This window comes from Thalassophryne amazonica, chromosome 18, assembly GCF_902500255.1.
Source record: "Thalassophryne amazonica chromosome 18, fThaAma1.1, whole genome shotgun sequence".
In the NCBI taxonomy this organism is placed as follows: domain Eukaryota; kingdom Metazoa; phylum Chordata; class Actinopteri; order Batrachoidiformes; family Batrachoididae; genus Thalassophryne; species Thalassophryne amazonica.
The window spans coordinates 39798964-39821312 of record NC_047120.1 but is presented as its reverse complement, the minus strand read 5'-3'; the positions used below and the strand labels follow the sequence as shown (position 1 = coordinate 39821312).

At 41.5% G+C, this 22349-nt stretch overlaps 1 protein-coding gene across 1 annotated transcript in view; it reads left to right on the top strand.

The window, feature by feature from the left end:
- The window catches only part of wnk4a (WNK lysine deficient protein kinase 4a), an 89924-nt gene that overhangs the window by 44314 nt on the left and 23261 nt on the right, over positions 1–22349 (top strand). Inside the window, 6 exon segments of the mRNA XM_034193226.1 lie at positions 2163–2523; positions 4854–5005; positions 6122–6195; positions 15966–16098; positions 19028–19144; positions 21911–22084. Of these exon segments, the coding sequence (XP_034049117.1) occupies positions 2163–2523; positions 4854–5005; positions 6122–6195; positions 15966–16098; positions 19028–19144; positions 21911–22084 (1011 nt within the window).

Below are 22349 nucleotides of genomic sequence, written 5' to 3'. Positions count from 1 at the left end.
CTCCATAGAGGTCACATTTAATGAAAATGCAACCCACAGTTCCCTGCTTGTTTATTCCTTTGTCATAGTTTTCATCAAGATCAAATTTGTTATCACCAGGGGACACCCAGTCCAGCTGATCTGCTGTAATCTGACTGTGTTGAGAGGCGTGTTGGGACAGAATGTCCAACTTTGTTGGGTTGGGGGGGGGGGGGGGGGGTCAAAAGAGGCTGTGCAAGACACCACACTGAGGAGAATGCAAACAGTTTTAACAGCAGAAGCAGCATGATCAGAGCAAATGGTTCTGGACTGCGTGGATATTTATTGGTGTGCTTGCTATTTTGGCATTTCCGGTGTGTTTTAGGCATAAAAAGTCCAACTGCAATATAAAACAGGATGTGGTCAAATGAACTGTATATCCATTTGAAATCAACGCTTTGTTGACAAGGTTTGCTTTTGTGGAGGCATTAAAAATTACCTCTTATTTCCTCAGTAACTGTGAATTAACTGGGCCAAATGCATTACACTACCAATAGCTGCTAAAAGTGCTAACACCATTAGTATGCAACAATAAATGAGATGAAAATTTCACTCAGTGCAAATACTGCAGCACAAACATCTGTCATGACAATTAACCACCCAACAATTCATATTATTACAGATATTTGTAATAAAATGCTCAAAATAGACAGACACAGTCCTCTGTAGCAGCTGCAGCTAGCAACCTCTGAGCATTTATGTCTTAAAATGTTTTAAGCTAAGAAGTTACAAAACCTCCCTTCATACAGTTGTCATGAAGGGGGATTCAATTTTTTTGTTTGTACCAAGCTGTAAACATGTTTAGTTCTGCTCTAAAGTTGAATATTTTAACATGGGCTTCTATGGGAACTTGCGCCTTTCTGGAAGCCTCAAGAAACTACAACTTTTTTTCCTTCCAGGTATATAGTACAGAGAAGGCCAAAGTTACATTGTGTGTTTGTGGATTTAGAGAAAGTTTATGACAGGGGTGCCAAGAGAAGAGTTGTGGTATTGCATGAGGAAGTCTGGAGTGACAGAGAAGTATGTGAGGATAGTGCAGGACATGTACAAGGATAGTGTGACAGTGGTGAGATGCACAGTAGTAATGACGGATTCATTCAAGGTAGAGGTGGGATTACACCAAGGATCAGATCTGAATCCTTTCTTGTTTGCAATGGTGATTGGCAGGTTGACTGATGAGATCAGACAGGAGTCTCCATGGACTATGATGTTTGCAGATGACATTGTAATTTGCAGTGAGAGTAGAGAACAGGTTGAGTCTAGCCTGGAAAGGTGGACATATGCTCTGGAGAGAAGGGGAATGAAAGTCAGTAGGTGCAAGACTGAGTATGATATGTGTTAATGTGTGTGGTAGAGAGGTGAAGAACAGAATACAGGCAGGTTGGAGAAAGGTGACTAGACTGATTTGTGACCGAAGAATATCTGCAAGATTGAAGGGAAACGTTTACAAGACATTAGTGAGACCAGCTATGTTGTACGGTTTAGAGATGGTGGCACTAACAAAAAGACAGGAGGCAGAGCTGGAGGTGGCAGAGCTGAAGATGCTGAGATTGTCTTTGGGAGTGACAAGAATGGACAGGATTAGGAATGAACATATCAGGGGGACAGTTCAGGTGGGACAGTTGGTTTGGAGACAAAGTCAGAGAGGCGATTTTTGCAATGGTTTGGACATGTGCAGAGGAGGGACCCAGGGTATATAGGGAGAAGGATGGTGAGGATGAGCAACCAGGCAGGAAGAGAAGAGGGAGGCCTAAAAGGAGGTTTATGGATGTGATGAGGGAGGACATGCAGGTGGTTGGTGTGACAGAGGAAGATACAGAGGACAGGGTGAGATGGAAATGATTGATCTGCTGTGGCGACCCCTAACGGGAACAGCTGAAAGAAGAAGAAAGGTTACTGCTTGGTGACATTATGAAGGGATTGTCCATTATATATAGAGTCTATGATACCACCAGATCATTAAAATATGCTGTGAGGTATATTTTAGGCCATTGTGCATCACTAAGTCAATGTGTTGATGCTACAAAACCTTTTGTTGCTATCACAGCTTGTGTTGTAAGGTCAGTCGGTGTACCACATGCTGTTGGCGCGTGTCGTCGGCCACCATCTGTTGCTGTTTTGCCCTGACCTCTGTGTTGTTGCAGGTCGTGCTTGGTTTTGTGTGCGAGGCCGACTTCAAGCTTGTGGCCAAATCCATACGGGACAGAGTGTCAGCCATCAAGCGGCAAAGGGAGAAGGTCAGGAGGCAGGCGGAGGAGCGGAAGAAGAAACAAATGCAAGAAGCCATAGAAGAGGAAGTTGAGCCTGCGCCATCCTCACCTAAAGCTGGTGAAACTGTGGTCGCAGACTCCCCCATCCCAGCCCTGACACCACCGGCCCCCATACTGTCTCCGATCACCAGCTCTGTGGACTCTGGTGTCAGCACCAACTTCCCTGCAGAACCAGAGGAGCCTGAAGCAGACCAACACTTCCACGTCCGCCACAACAGCCTGTCATCAGCCAATTGTGAGACACTGAATGGAACATTATTTCCAAGTTAGATTTTTTATTTTTTTTCATTTGTCACATAACCTTCACTTTTTTACAACCTTCAAGTCTAGGAGCATGCACTGCATGTCGTCTTTCAACAACCTTAGTCAAATTAGTGGAGGAGGTGGTGCAAAAATCATGCAGTTGGTGATACAAGAGCCAAATTTGGCTATTCTCATGATATTATTTGTATATCTGGTCGATTGGCCACTTGAAAATTCAAGATGGCAGCCATTTTCCAAGATGGCCACCAAAATGGCCTATCGAAAATCACTTTTTGCATAGAAATGCTCCTGTACGATTGAGTAAAATGATATTGATGTCAGATTCTATGTTTTTAATATGTTGGATCTTATTTTCATATTTACAGTCAGCCCAAGTACATATTTGTCATGTTTATTAGCATGTTTGACCAACATTTAGAGCAGGACTAGATGGCCTGCATATCATCATAGTAGCAATGTTATAGGCCTATATATGCTAGTGCATGGGTTATAGGGGTTGAATATATTGTTGTTTTTAATATCTGCAGTCAACATGGTCAAATGCCAACTTACGCCTCTAAGAATGTCATATTTTTTGTTGAAACATGAACAATTAATTCTAGCATGCCTGAAAAACTTGCAGTTTGTCACCAAGATCACACAAATAACATAAATAAAGGCATTTTTTTGGGGGGGGAGATGAATTTGGGGTTGATTTTGCGACCATTTAGAACATACAATTTTCCATGAATGTTACACAAATCAATCAAGTAGGAGCATCTCTATGCAAAAAAGGAATTTTCTGTTCGTCATTTTGGTGGCTATCTTGGAGAATGACAGCCATCTTGAATTTTTGAGTGACCAGTCAGCCAGATTTGGTGAAGTACTGCCTTGGGAATCATTATGCCAGATTTGGTGCTTGTATCAGTATTTGCATGATTTTGCTGTAAAATCGATGTTACCTGCTCCACTATATTAAAACACTGTTGGCAATCAAGCTTCTGAGTCCTCACCTTGGAGTAGCATGAGAAGTGAGTCCTTTTTCTACAAATTGTGTAAAAGGAAATACTGTTCATAGGTATCAGTGGTGTACATGCAGTTGTACTGTAAATCCTTGGGGGGGGGGGTGTTGCTCCAAAGAAAATGTTTTAGTTCAACACAGATTCAAAAATTGTATATATAATTCATTAACACATTCTTTTTCTAGGACAGTTTCCCTACAGTTGGTACTCGTACTGTAAAATTCCACAAAATATTCAACATCTGTATTCATTATTCAATCAAGTTTGAGGAACAAAAACAAAGAAAGCTGAGATAGTTGGTTTGGCTAATCATTAATCAGTATTTCCACTTCGGCTAGCTTACAACAGATGCTCCCAGTATTCTTTATTTTGCTGTACCTATTTACAGTATATTGCCTGGTTTTGGATTACGCCTTTTGTTTACTATATAAAGCTCTCAATGTAGCAACAATATATAACCATATTTCTTTTGAGGCCTTTTATTGTGGGCAGTCTAAGGCACACCTGTGCACTAATCATGGTGTCTAATCAGCATCTTGATATGGCACACCTGTGAGGTGGGATGGATTATCTCAGCAAAGGAGAAGTGCTCACTATCACAGATTTCGACTGGTTTGTGAACAATATTTGAGGGAAATGGTGATATTGTGTATGTGGAAAGAGTTTTAGATCTTTGAGTTCATCTCATACAAAATGGGAGCAAAACCAAAAGTGTTGCGTTTATATTTTTGTTGAGTGTAGTTCTGCATAAAGTGTTAACAGCAGAGACCTTACCACAACAATAATACAAAAAATACATACTCTGAAGACTTTATGACTGACTGTATTTGTTGTACCCAAGGAGATAATTTGATAATTGTACCATTAGTCAGTTGCACGTCTGCTCGCTCTGTCAGTGTTGGCTTTTTGTCCTCTGCCTTTGATGTGGTGTGCTTTATAGTGTTGTGATAAAGTACCCTATAATACTTTTTGGACATGTTTCCTGCTGCTTTAGAGGCAGAGCTGTGAAGAATTTCCAGCCTTTGAACACAGGAGGCTTACAGTGAAAAGCGAAACTGTAGACGACTAAATTATTCAGTCTCACAGTACATCAGTGCAGCTCTCACTGGAAAGTCTAATACAAACTGACAGTTCCACTCCAGGGAAAGGTCTTGTGTGAATGATATTATCATTTTGTATTTGTGGTATGTTTCTGCTTTGGGTCATGAGATGTGTGTGTTTGTGTGCGTGATACAGAGTTATTGTGTCCTGAAGCCACAGTCGGTCACATGTTAACGGCTGCCTTCCTTTGTTGTAACAGCTGACTGTGAGACAGACGGCTATCTGAGCTCCTCCGGGCTTCAGGATCCCCTGGAGCCCGGGAGCTTCAACACGCCGGAGACTCCTCCCACCTCCCACAGTGACACCCCGCCTGCCAAAGGCCTCAGCATCCCGGCTCTCCGCTTCCCCTCGGTGAGTGGCCTCAACAAAGAGCGAGTTATCAAAGCAGTGCGCTCTGTGTGCTGGCAGTGGAGGACAGGAAGACTGAAAACTTTGAGATGCCCCTTCCACTGCATCATTGACTCTTACCATTTATTTTATGAAAGGGATTTTCTTCTGCACCACTATAACTCTGTCCCTTAGTCTAATAAAGGATTGACAGTCTGATATCACCAATATGATCAAAATTGGGCTTATGTGGAAAAAAATTGTAGTATTTTGACCCATGTGGAATTAAAATAGAGTGATAAGAGGCCTAACAATCTTTTTGGACCCCACTTCCGTTCCGTCACACAACACCCCTTTCTCATGTTCTAGATAACACCCAATTAACATTCCAAACGAATACTTTAATGCTAATTAGATTTTATCTGAGGTCCTTTGCTGTGTGTAGGGCACTGCTGAAAACCTTTAATGACTCAGTGGTGGCATCAGCCATACTTTATGCTGTGGTCTGCTGGGGCAGTGGAAGTTCTGAGATGGACAGGAAGAGACTCAGTAGATTAATCAGAAGGGTTGACTCTGTCCTGGAGTGCACTCTGGTCCCCATACAAGTGTGGTGGGTGAGAGGAGGATGTTAGCTAAGCTGACACCAATTACGGACAACCCCTCTCACCCCTTACATGAGACTCTGGGAGCCTTAAGCAGCTGCTGCACCCTCAGTGCAAAACAAAACACCTCCACAGGTCATTTATTCTAACTGAAGTAAGACTGTATAATACCTCAAAATGTTTCTATTTAGCACCATAATCACCTGGTGATTTTGCACTATCAACTACGTCTACAGTCACCTTTTGTGCTTTATTACATGGACAACTGTGCAGTTTATCCTGTGCAATAATTTTACCATATCTATGCATACCTATACTCACTATATTCTATTTTTCACATAATTTGTTCCACATCAGTGTTTGTGCACCTACCAACAAACATCACAATATACTTTAGTTATCTTTCTTTAATGTAAATATTTTTATTTTTATTTACTACTGTATGACTCTTGCTGCTGCAACAAGTGATTTCCCCGACTGTGGGATCAATAAAGCTTATCTTATCTTATCTTACCACATGCATCATTTCTGTTTACAGAGCATTGCAGTTTCTCCCAGCATAGATCACGGCAGCTCAGGGTCCCCGAGTGGCCTGAACTCCCCTGTGGACAGGTAAAGGCTTTCACAGTTTATTTTCTCATACTCGTCTCTCTTCATTCTGCACTTTCATACATCCAAGCAACAATGGAGTTGGATATGTCCTCCATTTAACGAGAGCCTGAAATGAATCTGGTTCACTTGTCTTGGTTCGGTTCTTTGACTCCGCCTTCACATTTGTGGGGTTGCAACAGCAAGCGTGAGAGAATTGCCTCTGTGCTTTTATTACCCTGAGGTAGAATGGACTCTTGGAGGTGTCTGTGCGAGTCAGTCTCAGTTGCTGTTGTATGGTCTGTAGTTTGGTGAAGGGGAGCGTTTGAGATTGAGGCTTTTCCTAGACATGTTATGCAAAGGGATACATGTGTGTGCACAGTAGCTAAAGGCAAAACTGCCACTCAGACATTGTTGATGTAGTGTGGAGTGTGTGGAGGGGTGGGATTAATATGTCGGGTTGTGTATAGATGCTAATTTATTGCCATAATTAATGCCGCGTTCACACCGGCCATGACACGAGCAACTGCAGCCACACGTTGCCATGTAATCCCTATGTCAGGATGCGTTTTGGCGCCAAACCACACAGCACGACGCGATGGACGCGATGCGAGTGAAGCGATTTTGAGCGTTTTGCGCGTTTGTGGCGTGATATTGCGTCGCATCACGTCGCGTTGCCCTCCTCCCCAAGTTCAGAAATCTGAACTTTTTCATCTCTTCATGCCACAATGACCAATCAGGGACTGAATATGTAGTGACGTGGAGATATCTGGAGTTTGACTAAAGATGTGAACATGTATTGTATCTGGTAGCAGCCTGTGAGCAGGACTTATGTCTCTCTTGTCCTTTATTTCACAATTATGACAGAGTTTTTGGAGCGAGCAGCAGCCCTGCAACAGCGGGAAGCGTAGTTTTTTTCCCTTTCTCTACATTACGTGCGCGCTGCGGAGCGAATCATCTGTGGAGAAAATTTTATTAATTAACTACACAGATGTATAATAAAACAAATGATGACTGGTTTCTAAACACAATTATGACAGAGTTTTTTTGGGGAAGAGCCAGCTGCAGCAAGCAGCGGAGTTTCTTTCTTTCTTTTTTTTTTTTTTTTTTTTTTTTTTCTGTTTTACGTGCGCGTGCGAGCGAATCGTCTGTGGAGAATATTTTACTTAACTACACAGATGTATAATAAAGCAAATGGTGACTGGTTTCTAAACACAATTATGACAGTTTTTTTTTGGGAAAGAGCGAGAAGCAGCCCCGCGGAGTTTCTTTTTCTTTTTTTTCTTTTACGTGCGCGTGCGAGCGAATCGTCTGTGCAGAATATTTTGTTAATTAACTACACAGATGTATAATAAAACAAATGGTAACTGGTTTCTAAATACAATTATGACAGAGTTTTTTTGGGGGAGGAGCGAGCTGCAGCAAGCAGCGGAGTTTCTTTTTTTTTTTTTTTATTGTTTACATGTGCGCGTGTGAACGGGACAGTTGGTCCTCAAACTGGGTCCCGCAGAGGCGGAAGGACCACTGAAAGTGGCCGTCATCCAGACACAGCTCCTGCAGCAAATAATGATATTCTCTATATTGGGAGCTTTTCACAACAGCTCACTCCGTGTGATCAAGGTCCGTCATGATGACTTGACGCCGAGTGGAATGGAAGCTCCCCCTATTTGATGACGCATTGGAGCGAATTTTCGCAGCGAAAGTCCACCCAAGCAGAGCGCACACCCAGGCGAAGGAGGCGCGTCCGTCGCCTGGCGACCCCCGCGAATTTGTAGTGTCTGTTCGTGCCCGGTGTGAACGTGGCATAAGAGTGCATCGGCAATTGAATACCAAATTTTGACATTGAGTCACAACTGAAGACTCTATAATGAAATGTAAGTATCACTTTATTCCGCTGAAATGTTTGACTTTGAATCCACCTTTCTGAGTTGATGTGGTCTGAAATTCTAATTTAATTCTAACCAGTGGTAGGCACAGTTCCGATAATCCGATAACAGATAATTATCGAAGATAATGTTTTCATTATCGGATTATCTTTTTAGATAACTTTAAAAACCATTATTGGACTAATTATCTTCCGATAAATTTTTGTCTGATAACTTTTAGACCGATAACGTAGTAAACAAGGCTGAACAGTGGCAAACATTTTTAAAATTTCAAATCATTTAAGCACTTATCTATTAAAAGTTTCATAACAGATGTATAGTTCCACCCTCTGCAAACAAAAGAGAGCTGCTTCCATGAGAAACCGCTCTATTCCTTTGCCTGAGAATTTCCTTTAACACCATATTGATATGCTGGCAATATCACCCAAGTCATCCAGAGGCATACTTTTATAACTTATGGTTCAAATTTTAACTAAAATAATTTTTGCACAAGTTATTTAAAATTACTGTCGTGTCTGAAGTTTTATAAAGTGAAAATATCAGATATATGTTTTAGTTTAAAAAATTTTTAAGCCTAACTAACTGCAAATTTTTAAGGTTTTAGTGAGCACATGCTGTGCCCAGCAGTGCATTATGGGTAGGATAGGGTAAACTCAGTACCTTCATGACAGGGCAAATGCATTTCAGACACTCTGTTCAGACTCCATGAACAACAGCATTAAACTCTAGTGCCTAAAACTCTTGTGAATATATTCTCTGGGTTTATAGACATTGTTATTGTATTTGCATTTGTTAAATTCCACGCATCTTAAATGTAGCAGACACGGATTATCTGGAATTTTGTTTTGGCAAGTTTTCAAGGACTCTGCTGCCATCTACTGGCCAGTAGTGTTCATGGCAGTATTCGTCCTGAAGCTGAGCAGACACTGTATGATATTTTTAATCACTGTACTCGGTTTCAGTTCAAACTGTACAACAGAACCGCACGGTGTAAAAGTTCAGAGCGCCCGATTTATGTTCTCACACACATTGTACGTTCAAAAACCACACGTCAAACTCGTGTTTCCAGAAGTAAAATCTAAGCTTTTTTTCTAACTTAATTTACAAAAACTCTTGATGGGAGACATCAAAGTTTATAAACAAAACAACAAAAAAAATTACAAGACAGCTCTGCGGTGTTTGCACATGCACAGTGCGAGTGGTTGGATGCTTGTAGCTCTTCAGCAGTAGGATACCCTAGCGATGGCCAACCAGAATAATATCAAACAGGTTTGATTTTCATTCAACCATACATTCGGTGATCAGGAGGTGGTTGTGAGTTGTTAAACGTAGCTTGTTACTCCATGTATACTACACGATGCAGGACGCACGATTAACCTGAAACTCGGTCCAAAAAATTCTCGCACAAATGAAAAATCTTCTGAAAAAGGGCCAAAACTCGCACAGTGTAAAGCCAACATTTATGTGTCACGCCAATATTGAGTGCACGTTTTACAACATCATAAAACGTGCACACGGGGCACTAATAAAATGAGCGCACATTCTCTCCACATGCAAAACATTTTAAGATGACACTTCCAGGGCTCTGTAAAAATGCCTGTTTTTACAAATAAAAAATGCAATATTTTACAAAAGTGAGAGGATGCCTGAGGAGTGGAGACGAAGTGTGCTGGTTCCTATTTTCAAGAACAAGGGTGATGTGCAGAGCTGCAGTAACTACAGAGGCATAAAGCTGGTCAGCCACAGCATGAAGTTATGGGAAAGAGTAGTAGAAGCTAGGCTTAGAAAACAGGTGAAGATCTGTGAGCAGCAATATGGCTTCATGCCAAGAAAGAGCACTACAGATGCAATGTTTGCTCTGAGAATACTGTTGGAAAAGTACAGAGAAGGACAGAAAGAGTTACATTGTGGTTCGTGGACTTAGAAAAAAGCATATGATAGGGTGCCAGAGAAGGAGTGTGGCCTTGTATGAGGAAGTCTGGGGTGCAGAGAAGTATGTTAGGGTAGTGCAGGACATGTACAAGAATAGTGTGACAGCAGTGAGATGCGCAGTCGGAATGACAGACTCATTCAAGGTGGAGGTGGGCTTACACCAAGGATCAGCTCTGAGCCTTTCTGTTGCAGTGGTGGACAGGTGACAGATGAGATCAGACGGAGTCCCCATGGGCTATGATGTTTGCAATGACATTGTGATCTGTAGTGAGAGTAGAGAGCAAGTTGAGTCTGGTCTGGAGAAGTGGAGATATGCTTTGGAGAGAAGGGGAATGAAAGTCAGTAGAAGCAAGACTGAGTACATGTGTGTGAATGAGAGGGAGCCCAGTGGAATAGTGCAGTTACAAGGAGTAGAAGTGGTGAAGTAGATGATGTTTAAATATTTGGGGTCAACTGTTCAAAGTAATGGAGAGTGTGGTAGAGAGGTGAAGAAGAGAGTGCAGGCAGGTGGAGTGGGTTGGAGAAAGGTGGCAGGAGTGGATTTGTGACCGAAGAATATCAGCAAGAGTGAAGGGGAAAGTTTACAAAACAGTAGTAAGACCAGCTATGTTGTATGGTTTAGAGACAGTGGCACTAACAAAAAGACAGGAGGCAGAGCTGGAGGTGGCAGAGCTGAAGATGTTGAGATTCTCTTTGGGAGTGACAAGAATGGACAAGATTAGGAATGAACATATCAGAGGGACAGCTCAGGTGGGACGGTTTGGAGACAAAGTCAGAGAGGCGAGATTGAGATGGTTTGGACATTTGCAGAGGAGGGACCCAGGGTATATAGGGAGAAGGATGCTGAGGATGGAGCCACCAGCAGGAGGAGAAGAGGGAGACCAAGAGGAGGTTCATGGATGTGCTGAGAGAGGACATGCAGGTGGTTGGTGTGACAGAGGAAGATACAGAGGACAGGGTGAGATGGAAACGATTTGATCTGCTGTGGCGACCCCTAACGGGAAACAGCCGAAAGACAAAGAAGTAGTAGTTGCAAATGTACCAGAGACGATACTGGAAGTTATCAGTTATCTGTAACTTCTGATACATTTTTGGGTGGTTTATCGGTTTATCTTTATCAAAGATAACTTTTCAGTTATCTGATTATCTGTTATCAAAGTTAATTTTTTGGTTATCTGTGCCCACCACTGATTCTAACCCAATGCATGTGTCACTGATAGCTTCCACCAACATGGTTCTTTTCTTTTTATGCTCACTGCTCGCGTCCTGTAAATCATGATACCACTTGTACCCTTGGGCGAGTTGGTGTAAAAAAAAAAAGAGGTTTATGTTGTTTGTCACCAAAAAGCATGTGCACCAAAAATCTGTTGTCAAGTCCAGCACTGTACAAAGAGCACAACAAGTAGCATTGGGGAGGCTCCACTGGTCCTAGGGTCCACTGGTCCGAACCTCTTTATATTACTTGATGGTGTATATTACAACCACAAACTGATTTTTAAAGTTCACAAATAAATGTAATACTTTCAAATAGCTAATGAACCAGATCTATGAGGTCTGTCAATAAAGTATAGGTCCTTTTTATTTTTTTCAAAAACTATATGGATTTCATTCATGTTTTTATGTCAGACATGCTTGAACCCTCGTGCGCATGCGTGAGTTTTTCCATGCCTGTCGGTGACGTCATTCGCCTGTGAGCACTCCTTGTGGGAGGAGTCGTCCAGCCCCTCGTCGGAATTCCTTTGTCTGAGAAGTTGCTGAGAGACTGGCGCTTTGTTTGATCAAAATTTTTTCTAAACCTGTGAGGCACATCGAAGTGGACAAGGTTCGAAAAATTAAGCTGGTTTTTGGTGAAAATTTTAAACGGCTGATGAGAGATTTTGAGGTGATACTGTCGCTTTAAGGACTTCCCCCACTGGTGCGAGACGTCGCGCAGCGCTCTCAGGCGCCGTCGTCAGCCTGTTTCAAGCCTGAAAACCTCCACATTCAGGCTCTATTGATCCAGGACGTTGTGAGAGAACAGAGAAGTTTCAGAAGAAGTCGGTTTCAGCATTTTATCTGGATATTCCACTGTTAAAGGAGATTTTTTTTAATGAAAGACGTGCGGACGGATTGCAGCGTCGGCTCGCAGCCGCTGCGACGCTCCGTCACATGAAAAACACCTCCGTTGGAAGCCTTAAGGACAAGTTGGAACATGTCCAGCTGTTAAACAATTTCTCATATACTCACTCCAGTGAAAGCCATCAAAAGCCACCTGGATTTTACAAATGGTTATCAACACGGAGGTGTTTTTCCTGTGCCGCCGCACCGCGCCGGCTGCGTCCCGACGCCCGGACCCGTCCGCACGTCTTTCATTACAAAAATCTCCTTTAACAGTGGAATATCCGGATAAAATGCTGAAACCGACTTCTTCTGAAACTTCTCTGTTCTCTCACGACGTCCTGGATCAATAGAGCCTGAAATGTAGAGGTTTTCAGCTTGAAACAGGCTGACGACGGCGCCTGGGACCGCTGCGCGACGTCTCGCACCGTGGGAAGTCCTTAAAGCGACAGTATCACCTTAAAATCTCTCATCAGCCGTTAAAATTTTCACTGAAAACCAGCTTAATTTTTCGAACCGTGTCCACTTCGATGTGCCTCACAGGTTTAGAAAAAATTTTGATCAAACAAAGCGCCAGTCTCTCAGCAACTTCTCAGACAAAGGAATTCCGACGAGGGGTTGGACGACTCCTCCCACAAGGAGTGCTCACAGGCGAATGACGTCACCGACAGGCATGGAAAAACTCACGCATGCGCACGAGGGTTCAAGCATGTCTGACGTAAAAACATATGAATGAAATCCATATAGTTTTTGAAAAAATAAAAAGGACCTATACTTTATTGACAGCCCTCGTAGTTTTGTTCAATTTCCAAAAATAAGACATATGATTCTGTTGGCATACACCATTAATCACCTTTAATTGTACTGTTGTCTATAATTCTGTTCAATTGAAAATCAACAAATAATGGCAATTCACCATAATTAAATGGGTTTTTCACCCTGTTTGTTTGTTTGTGAACAGCCTGGAGCCCACAATGTTTCATATATCATTATGAAATTTTTACTTAAGATTCATATCCTGATAGGAAAGAACTGATTAAATTTTCAAGGTCATAGTTGAAAGGGCAAAGTCAGGAAAAATCTTGGAAAATCGGAAAAATCCCTATTCTTAAGACTGAAAGAATTTTCAGAAATTCTTAACTCTCAAAAAAAGATCACATTTCTGTCATATTTGAGAGCATTATATAGGATGGTATCCTTTATTGACTGTCAAAGTTTGATCTGGATTTGATCCAGATTACAGATTTTGTGGCCATTTAAATTTAACATTGAAAACCTCATTTAATGTATATTTTACATTATATCTTAACCAAACGTGCCCCAGTCACTCTCATATTTGAAAGTCAGGTGCACACTGGCACTCACTCTCGCCTTACAAAGTTTGATCCGGTGTCACAGCCCTGCCTTCACTGTGCATGCGACCGTTTGGTCTGCGACACCGGATCTGATCGGGATTGTGGATTTTGTGGACATTTGAATTTAATATTGAAAACCTCATTTGGTGTACATTTTGCGTTATAACGCGGTCAAACGTGCCCCAATCACACTCATTTGTGACAATGAGGTGCAAGTTTGGTCCGCATTTGATCTGTACTGCAGATTTAGCAGATATTTGATCTTCAAAGCTTGAAAAGTGCTTTGATCTATATTTTTAGCTTATGAAAATCCACTTCTAACAGGACTTTGACCTTGCAAATTTTTTTCAAGGAAAAAATTTGTGGAATTGGCGATGAGTGTTAGCGGAGGTTTGCGTTGCAGTGGTCTACTTTTTAATTGTCATGCTTTTGTAACATTACTTAACCTACTCTTAATGCAACATATAGCCTACCATAAATGTAAAAACATCAATATGTTCTCCTTAATACTAGGACTAGTGGACCCAAGGACTAGTGGGAATTCCCAGTAGCATCACAGTGAACATCCATTATGCTAGCCTGCACATGTTAGCATTTGTCACCTGTAGTATTATAATTTTAAGGCGCAACCGTTGGGCAGATAAATATAATGTCTTACCTTATTCGCCCAACCGTGATTGTGTATTTGACACGTTTTGTGCATCTAAACTACGTTTTTTTACACCACTTTTTAAGGCTCTATTGCGGCGTGAAAAACTGCGCTTGTTTGACACATTTGATGGCGCCATCTTTAATTACTGCCAACAAAAACACTGCAATGGATGAAAGCAGACAAACTTCATAAGCATTTTGAACGTAAGCCTGTTAACGAAACAGTTTTTATGAACAAAATGCTGCTTGTTGCCTGTAAGATGGTGTTAGTTTGACACAGTTCTCTGGGAATGATAAGCCAGACAGAACCGCTTTAGATCACAGCCCCTCCGCGGGCTGTGAACCCTCCCCGCAGCCGGCGAGAAAATATCTGCCCCTTTTTTTTTTTTTAAAGTAACTTTCAGTCTTAAATAAAGGGTCACCATGTTTCTTCAGCTCCATGATGTAGCAGTTACTTTTGACCCCCGAACAGCATGCTGGGAAACTGAGTTTCCCAGTGTGTCATGGTGTCTTCGTGTTTTAACCCACATGGATCAAAATCCTAAATTGTTTTCAGAAGAGTTGAATTTTGAGCACTCTGGTGATATAACATTGCAAAACCTTTGTTTTTGAGTAGTAAGGAACAAAATTATGGTGGTGTTGAAAACCATTTTTATCCCCCTGGTATGAAATACGAGAGGACAGCATGTCCGCCCGTCTGTCCATTTTTACTTGTTAGCATGATATCTCAGGAACCGGTTAACCAATTTCATTCATATTTAGCATATAGGTGTACTTGGGTGATCCCCCAACACCAGTCGATTACAGTGACCCTGGGGTCAATTTCAAGGTCACAGTGAGATATTCAAGATATTGTCATTGTCGCCATTGTTAGCGCGTTATCTCAAGATCCAGTTGACCAATTTCATTCATATTTAGTATAACACTTTGTATTACTGATTTGTGGGGACTGGGGGATATATCATCTTGTCATGACTCTTGTCATAAATCAGTAGATAAATAAATAAAAAGGCAGTACATCTTTAAATAGGTGTTCAGCCTCTGACACCATTCAAAAGTTACATGAAATGAACTTCCAGGTTTAAATTGGTGCCACACATCACCGAATGAATATGACGAGAGCCTGTCAATTTGATGTTTGTTGACACATGAATACATAAAAGTGCTTCTCAATTATAACACAAACTGAAAAATACTCCATCATCTGCCAAAAAAAAGAAAAACTGCAACAGATTATTGAAAAATAAAATTGTTCACTTTTTTCTAAATTGTGTTCTACATGTATAAAGGGGTGTTTCTTCACGTTCACGAGCAAAGTATCCACATCTTACATTTCAGCCCTGCTGTGTATTTTTTTCTTTCTTTTTAAATGTCAAAACAAAGAACACAGACACACTATTTCAAAATGAAGACTGAGCTATGAAGGCTGAAATCTCTCTAGGATTTGGAGGTGCTGTTCTGAGCTGGAGCTCTGATTTGAACTAAAGTTACCCAGAAAGCAGAGGTTTTAAATAGCGACAGGTAGCGGCTGCCAGCCAGTGGGGCTATAAATGTTGGCTGACTGCGTGAGGAGGTGGATGAAGGGAGCGTGTGACCACAGCCGTCCAAAACAGCCCTGGAGACGCAATTAGCCAAACCAGAGCTTTTAATAAAACTGAATGCACTTCAGTTGTCTGAAGGACAAAGTGTGTTTATTGTGTAAATGTAGCAAATTGTGGACATGTTGGACGAGCAACGACTGACTCACACAGCGTTTGTTAAAATACAATTTGTAGCCTAGATGCTTTCTGCTGATAAACTGTTTGTGATGCCAAGATGGATATTCAGTTTTTATGTTCATATTAATTACCTTTTAAAAATGTTCTCTCTGTAGCTACGCCTCCGATGTGACTTCAGGGTTGAGTGACGGCTATGAGGGCCTATCAGAGAAGACTGAGAAAATGGGCAGGCGAACTGCTGGGAAGGTGTTCAGGAGGAGGACCCGCTCAAGGCTACGCATCACTGCGGTAATAAATAAATAAATATATACACTCAACAAAAATATAAACGCAACATTTTTGGGTTTGCTCCCATTTTGTATGAGATGAACTCAAAGATCTAAAACTTTTTCCACATACACAATATCACCATTTCCCTCAAATATTGTTCACAAACCAGTCTAAATCTGTGATAGTGAGCACTTCTCCTTTGCTGAGATAATCCATCCCACCTCACAGGTGTGCCATATCAAGATGCTGATTAGACACCATGATTAGTGCACAGGTGTGCCTTAGACTGCCCACAATAAAAGGCCACTCTGAAAGGTGCAGTTTTATCACACAGCACAATGCCACAGATGTCGCAAGATTTGAGGGAGCGTGCAGTTGGCATGCTGACAGCAGGAATGTCAACCAGAGCTGTTGCTCGTGTATTGAATGTTCATTTCTCTACCATAAGCCGTCTCCAAAGGCGTTTCAGAGAATTTGGCAGTACATCCAACCAGCCTCACAACCGCAGACCACGTGTAACCACACCAGCCCGGGACCTCCACATCCAGCATGTTCACCTCCAAGATTGTCTGAGACCAGCCACTCGGACAGCTGCTGAAACAATCGGTTTGCATAACCAAAGAATTTCTGCACAAACTGTCAGAAACCGTCTCAGGGAAGCTCATCTGCATGCTCGTCGTCCTCATCGGGGGTCTCGACCTGAGTCCAGTTCGTCGTCATAACCGACTTGAGTGGGCAAATGCTCACATTCGCTGGCGTTTGGCACGTTGGAGAGGTGTTCTCTTCACGGATGAATCCCGGTTCACACTGTCCAGGGCAGATGGCAGACAGCGTGTGTGGCGTCGTGTGGGTGAGCGGTTTTCTGATGTCAGTGTTGTGGATCGAGTGGCCCATGGTGGTGGTGGGGTTATGGTATGGGCAGGCGTCTGTTATGGACGAAGAACACAGGTGCATTTTATTGATGGCATTTTGAATGCACAGAGATACCATGATGAGATCCTGAGGCCCATTGTTGTGCCATACATCCAAGAACATCACCTCATGTTGCAGCAGGATAATGCACGGCCCCATGTTGCAAGGATCTGTACACAATTCTTGGAAGCTGAAAATGTCCCAGTTCTTGCATGACCGGCATACTCACCAGACATGTCACCCATTGAGCATGTTTGGGATGCTCTGAACCAGCGTATACGACAGCGTGTACCAGTTCCTGCCAATATCCAGCAACTTCGCACAGCCATTGAAGAGGAGTGGACCAACATTCCACAGGCCACAATTGACAACCTGATCAACTCTATGCGAAGGAGATGTGTTGCACTGCATGAGGCAAATGGTGGTCACACCAGATACTGACTGGTATCCCCCCCAATAAAACAAAACTGTACCTTTCAGAGTGGCCTTTTATTGTGGACAGTCTAAGGCACACCTGTGCACTAATCATGGTGTCTAATCAGCATCTTGATATGGCACACCTGTGAGGTGGGATGGATTATCTCAGCAAAGAAGTGCTCACTATCACAGATTTAGACTGGTTTGTGAACAGTATTTGAGAGAAATGGTGATATTGTGTATGTGGAAAAAGTTTTAGATCTTTGAGTTCATCTCATACAAAATGGGAGCAAAACCAAAAGTGTTGCGTTTATATTTTTGTTGAGTGTGTATATATATATATATATATATATATATATATATATATAAAATTGTTAAACCAGACAGAGGTGGACCGACAGGGCAGCCAGATCTTATATGCTGGCCTAAATATGAGAATGTGAGAATTTATTTATTAATTTTTTTTTTTTTTTACTTATTTTACTTATTTATGTATTTACAAAAAATGTCCCAATCATCTGTTTATTAATTATTTATTGGCTTTTTTTGTAGTAGTGCCATCATTTCTGCCCTCCCTGAGCTGTGCTGCTTTCAGAGCAGCTCATAGATTTTATCCAGTCAAATTTCTCACTGCTGTTTCTGGGTGGAAAAATCTTCTCTGAGGCCTTCAGAATTTCAAGTGAATCCCTCTGCGGTTAAAAAGTAAATGGGGAAGAAGTTGTGGGTTGCCATATTCTTTAACCAATCAGATTTTGAGTTTGCTGTGTCGGGTATGTTGTTTGACACTCTGTGGCCTGCTAGCTGGCTAACTGTTGTGTTTGTTGAATAACGTTTAACCCTATTTGAGCCTCCTCACGTTCCATATATGCTACACATGAGGCTTTCACTATAAATAGGGTTTTAAAAAAAGAAAACTTCTTTCACCTTCCTGTGTTTTGCTCAGGGTCAACACAGCAAGCCCAGTATTGATTTGACACAAGTTTTACACTGGATGTCCTCCCTGAGGCAATTGCACTTAGATGGAGAACAGTAGGGTGACCATATTTTGACTATCGAAAAACCAAGATACTCAGCCTGGCAATGAGATACTTGAAGTTTAATCAAACATGCCATATAATTTCATTACATTTAAAGTATTCTTCATCTGTATTGAGTCACAAATATATAAGTTTAACTCCATGGTGGGGGGGGGGGGGGTATCCACAATGGCTGAAGGAAGAAAAGAAACAAATTGCGTAGTTGGTTTATCTGTTTCATAATTTCACAGATCAATCGACTACCTGACTGAGGTTTTTTTTTTTGTTTGGGTCACTGAACCTTTGGCGGTGTTGTCAGTGATGCTGTTTTCACGCCCAGCGGCTGTCATTGGGACACTGAGGTGTTTTTGTTCATACTGAAGGCAAAGACAAACAGATCGCTCTTCAACACATGGGTACACACCGGCTTCCTGAGTTCCAAATACAATGTGCATGGCGTGATACGATGGTCAAACACGACTTCACACGTACGGGGATTTTCTTTTTTTGTTTTTTTAGGAGCACATACAAAGATCTGTCGTTTGTGTAATTGTCTTTTCCCCCCGGTTGACATAGACATCTGTTGTGCTGTTGTTCTGCAGCTCTCTGATAAAGTGGACCGGGTGGTGGAGTGCCAGCTACAAACACACAACTACAAGATGGTTACCTTCAAGTTCGATCTGGATGGAGATAATCCCGAAGATATTGCTGCAGTCATGGTGAGCAATGACTAACAGGTTTTACAGTCTAAGGTCCAGTTCATACAAATGAATTCTTTGTGATTGAATAATTGCATAATAAGTGGATGTGTGTGGCCTTAATGTTTGATTAAGTTCATCCAAAATTAAACCACTTTCTCCTTGACTCACACGTAACCACTCCACTATGTTTAATACATATTGGTTCCAGAATGTTTGAGTTAAGTGGCTATAGTTACGTATGAGATTGACCTGTCAATGTCACAGGTCATACGACCAATAAAAGGGCGACATATGATTTCATGTAAGTGTTTCATAGCAACCATATGGGTATCTTTAAAGCTACAGTGCATAGGATTTGGAGATGTATATTCGCAGAAATGGAATGTTGCATTTACAGTATAACCATTTGTACATTAGTGTGTATTTACCTGTGACAATGAATTGATGTTTTTCATTTAGTTTTGAATGAGCCTTTCATGTCTACATGGGAGTGGGCCCCCTGCTGGAGGGTGCCATGTTGCATCACCATATTGATACAGTAGCCCAACATGGATGTACTTGATTCAATTTTTTTGTTTTTGCAGTGCTGAAAAAAGAGTGAAAGAGTCACAATTACTCCCCTATACACCACCTACTGGTTGCTAGTGCAGGCTAACAAGTACAAGAACTCTCAATTTGATCATCTGGAGGCTCCTAGATATTGATTATCACCAGTGGTGGGCACAGCTAACCGAAAGGTTAACTTCGATAACCATTAATCCGATAACTGAAATGTTAGCTTTTATGACGCTAAACCGATAAACTGCTAAAAAATTTTTATCTTTATTACAGATAACCGATAACTTTTAGTATTGATTCAGACGCAGCCACATCAGATTACACTGTTGGCTTCTGATAAACCAGTTCCACTTTCACTTTTCGCTGCTGGGTAAATTCAAGGATCACAAACACATAAGAGCTCACGCAAAGTGAATGAATAAAAAATAAAACCTCAAATACTGTCATCATCTTTCAATAGCAGTATTAGAAGTTACAGTTATCTCGGTATTAGATACAGCGTCATTTACTGACTAAGAAGCTGCTGCTTTTTTCAAAATGCTTTGAACCCTGTTGCTTAAACAACCCAAATATGTGCATTAATGCATTGATTGGCAGAATAAAATAGTAGTAAATATAAATTCTTACCTGTTAGTTTCAGTGGGATTCATCGGAATAAATAATCCACATAAAGCGTCCTTTTTAATCCAGAACAGTGTCTAAACGTGAAGAAAAGTCCCTCTGTACACATAGCTGCTCCGTGAGAGCTCCTTTCCCCCACCGAATCTTGGCAATTAAATTACAGCCACAAAGAAATAAAATCAAATAGTTAGTCCGTTTTGTTTTTGTGTCGTGCGGACTCACTCACTGTAACATCCAAAATGAACCTGAACTACACTATCCACAATGCTTCCTGCATTGACCGGCCAATCACGTTTTGCGCTTAATGATGATGTCATCAGCAAGCGACAGGCAGCCAGTCTGGTACAAACACAACAGATGGACTAAAATGTTTGATTTTGGGTTTAAAACATTTTTGACCATTAAACTTTGCTCACTTTACCAGCAAAAACAATGTTATTGGACTGAAAGTTATCGAACTGAATTTATCGGAAGATAATTGGTCCGATGATGGTTTTAAAACTTATCTGAAAAGCTAATCTGCTAACAAAAACATTAGCTTTGATAATTATCTGTTATCTGATTAGCTGAACTGTGTCCACCACTGATTATCGCAAGAGAAGGTAAGCCAAGATAAATCCCTGTCAGCAAAGATGCAAAAACATGACCAGCAATAGCATAATGCAATCTGCAGCCTTACCAGTAGATGACACTATATCTTTCACACTGTTGCTTTAAACAGTCCCTTGAAATGGGCATTCTACTGTAATTTCCCCCTTTATATTAGCATTAGGCCCAAACATTTTGGTCGCAAATGGATGGACAAATGGGACTGAAAACAATACTTCCACATTAAAGAAATGGTGGGGTTTAAACAAAAAAATCAATTTGAATGTAGTTTTGCACGCTTAACTGAGACCTTCAAGTTTCAGAAAGGACGTCTGTATGGATGATGAGTACTCGTACATGAAAATGAGTGTGATTTACTTTTAAAATTGCATGTTAGTTCATCATAATTATTTAATAATTATTTAATAATAATGACTTGGATTTATAGAGCGCTTTTCAAGACACCCAAAGCGCTCATACATGTGGGATGCTTCATTTTTTAAGACTGAGTTTTTTTGTTTTTCTTTTTGAATGTGTGGGGGGGAAATATGTAAAGCATTTAACGCGAGATGATGTACGTAAATGCAGACGTGATTCATCCTGTTTCTGTTTGCTGGCAAATCCTGGTAAACCTGATAACATCTGAGAAATGACCCCCGACACACCCCCGTAGGGGTGGGGGTTGGACTGCATACAGGAGCTTGTGTAAAGACGGCAGCGTGTACAGCAGCACGTCTTGTTCTGTTCTCTAAATGGGCCATTTTTGTGGAGCTGAAACACAGCGTGGTTTTTGTTTATTCAGTCTTCGTACAGCAAGAACATTTGGCATCACAGCAGCATCTGTGGTTCCCAGCACTGCACTTAAACCAGCTGGAAATGGTGTGATGACAAGACACGCTCGCCACGCCAAACCCACAATCTACACGCGAATATTCACACTTTCATTTGGTTTTTCTCCTTCTTATTTCCCCCCAAGCTTGCAGCATACTTAGAGGTGTTTGTTCTCTTATCTTCCAGGTGCATAATGAGTTCATCCTGCCTTCAGAGAAGGAGGGTTTCATCCAACGCATGGGTGACGTCATCAAGCGGGCGGAAGCTCTAATGGCGAAAGAACAGGTTGTCCATCAGAGCGGGCACAGACTCCCTGAGCCGCCGTTCCACAGTGGACCTAACTCGTTGTCTTCCCCCCAGGTCAGCAGCAACAACTTTTCCACTCCAGTCATCCACAGCACAAGTGTTTATAGAACAAACGAAGCAAAAGGAAGCGAGCGTGAGTTTTAGTGTTTGCAATTAATTACAGCGGCCGTAGCGGGTTGTGCTCTGCTTATCTAAGGAAGACTCATAAATTGGAGGGAGGTGGAAGGTTTAGTAAACTGCTTCCTGTATTGAAAACTAAAGGATCTTTGTGCACACATGCAACAAGACTTTCCCTTAAAGACAAAACATTAAAATAAAT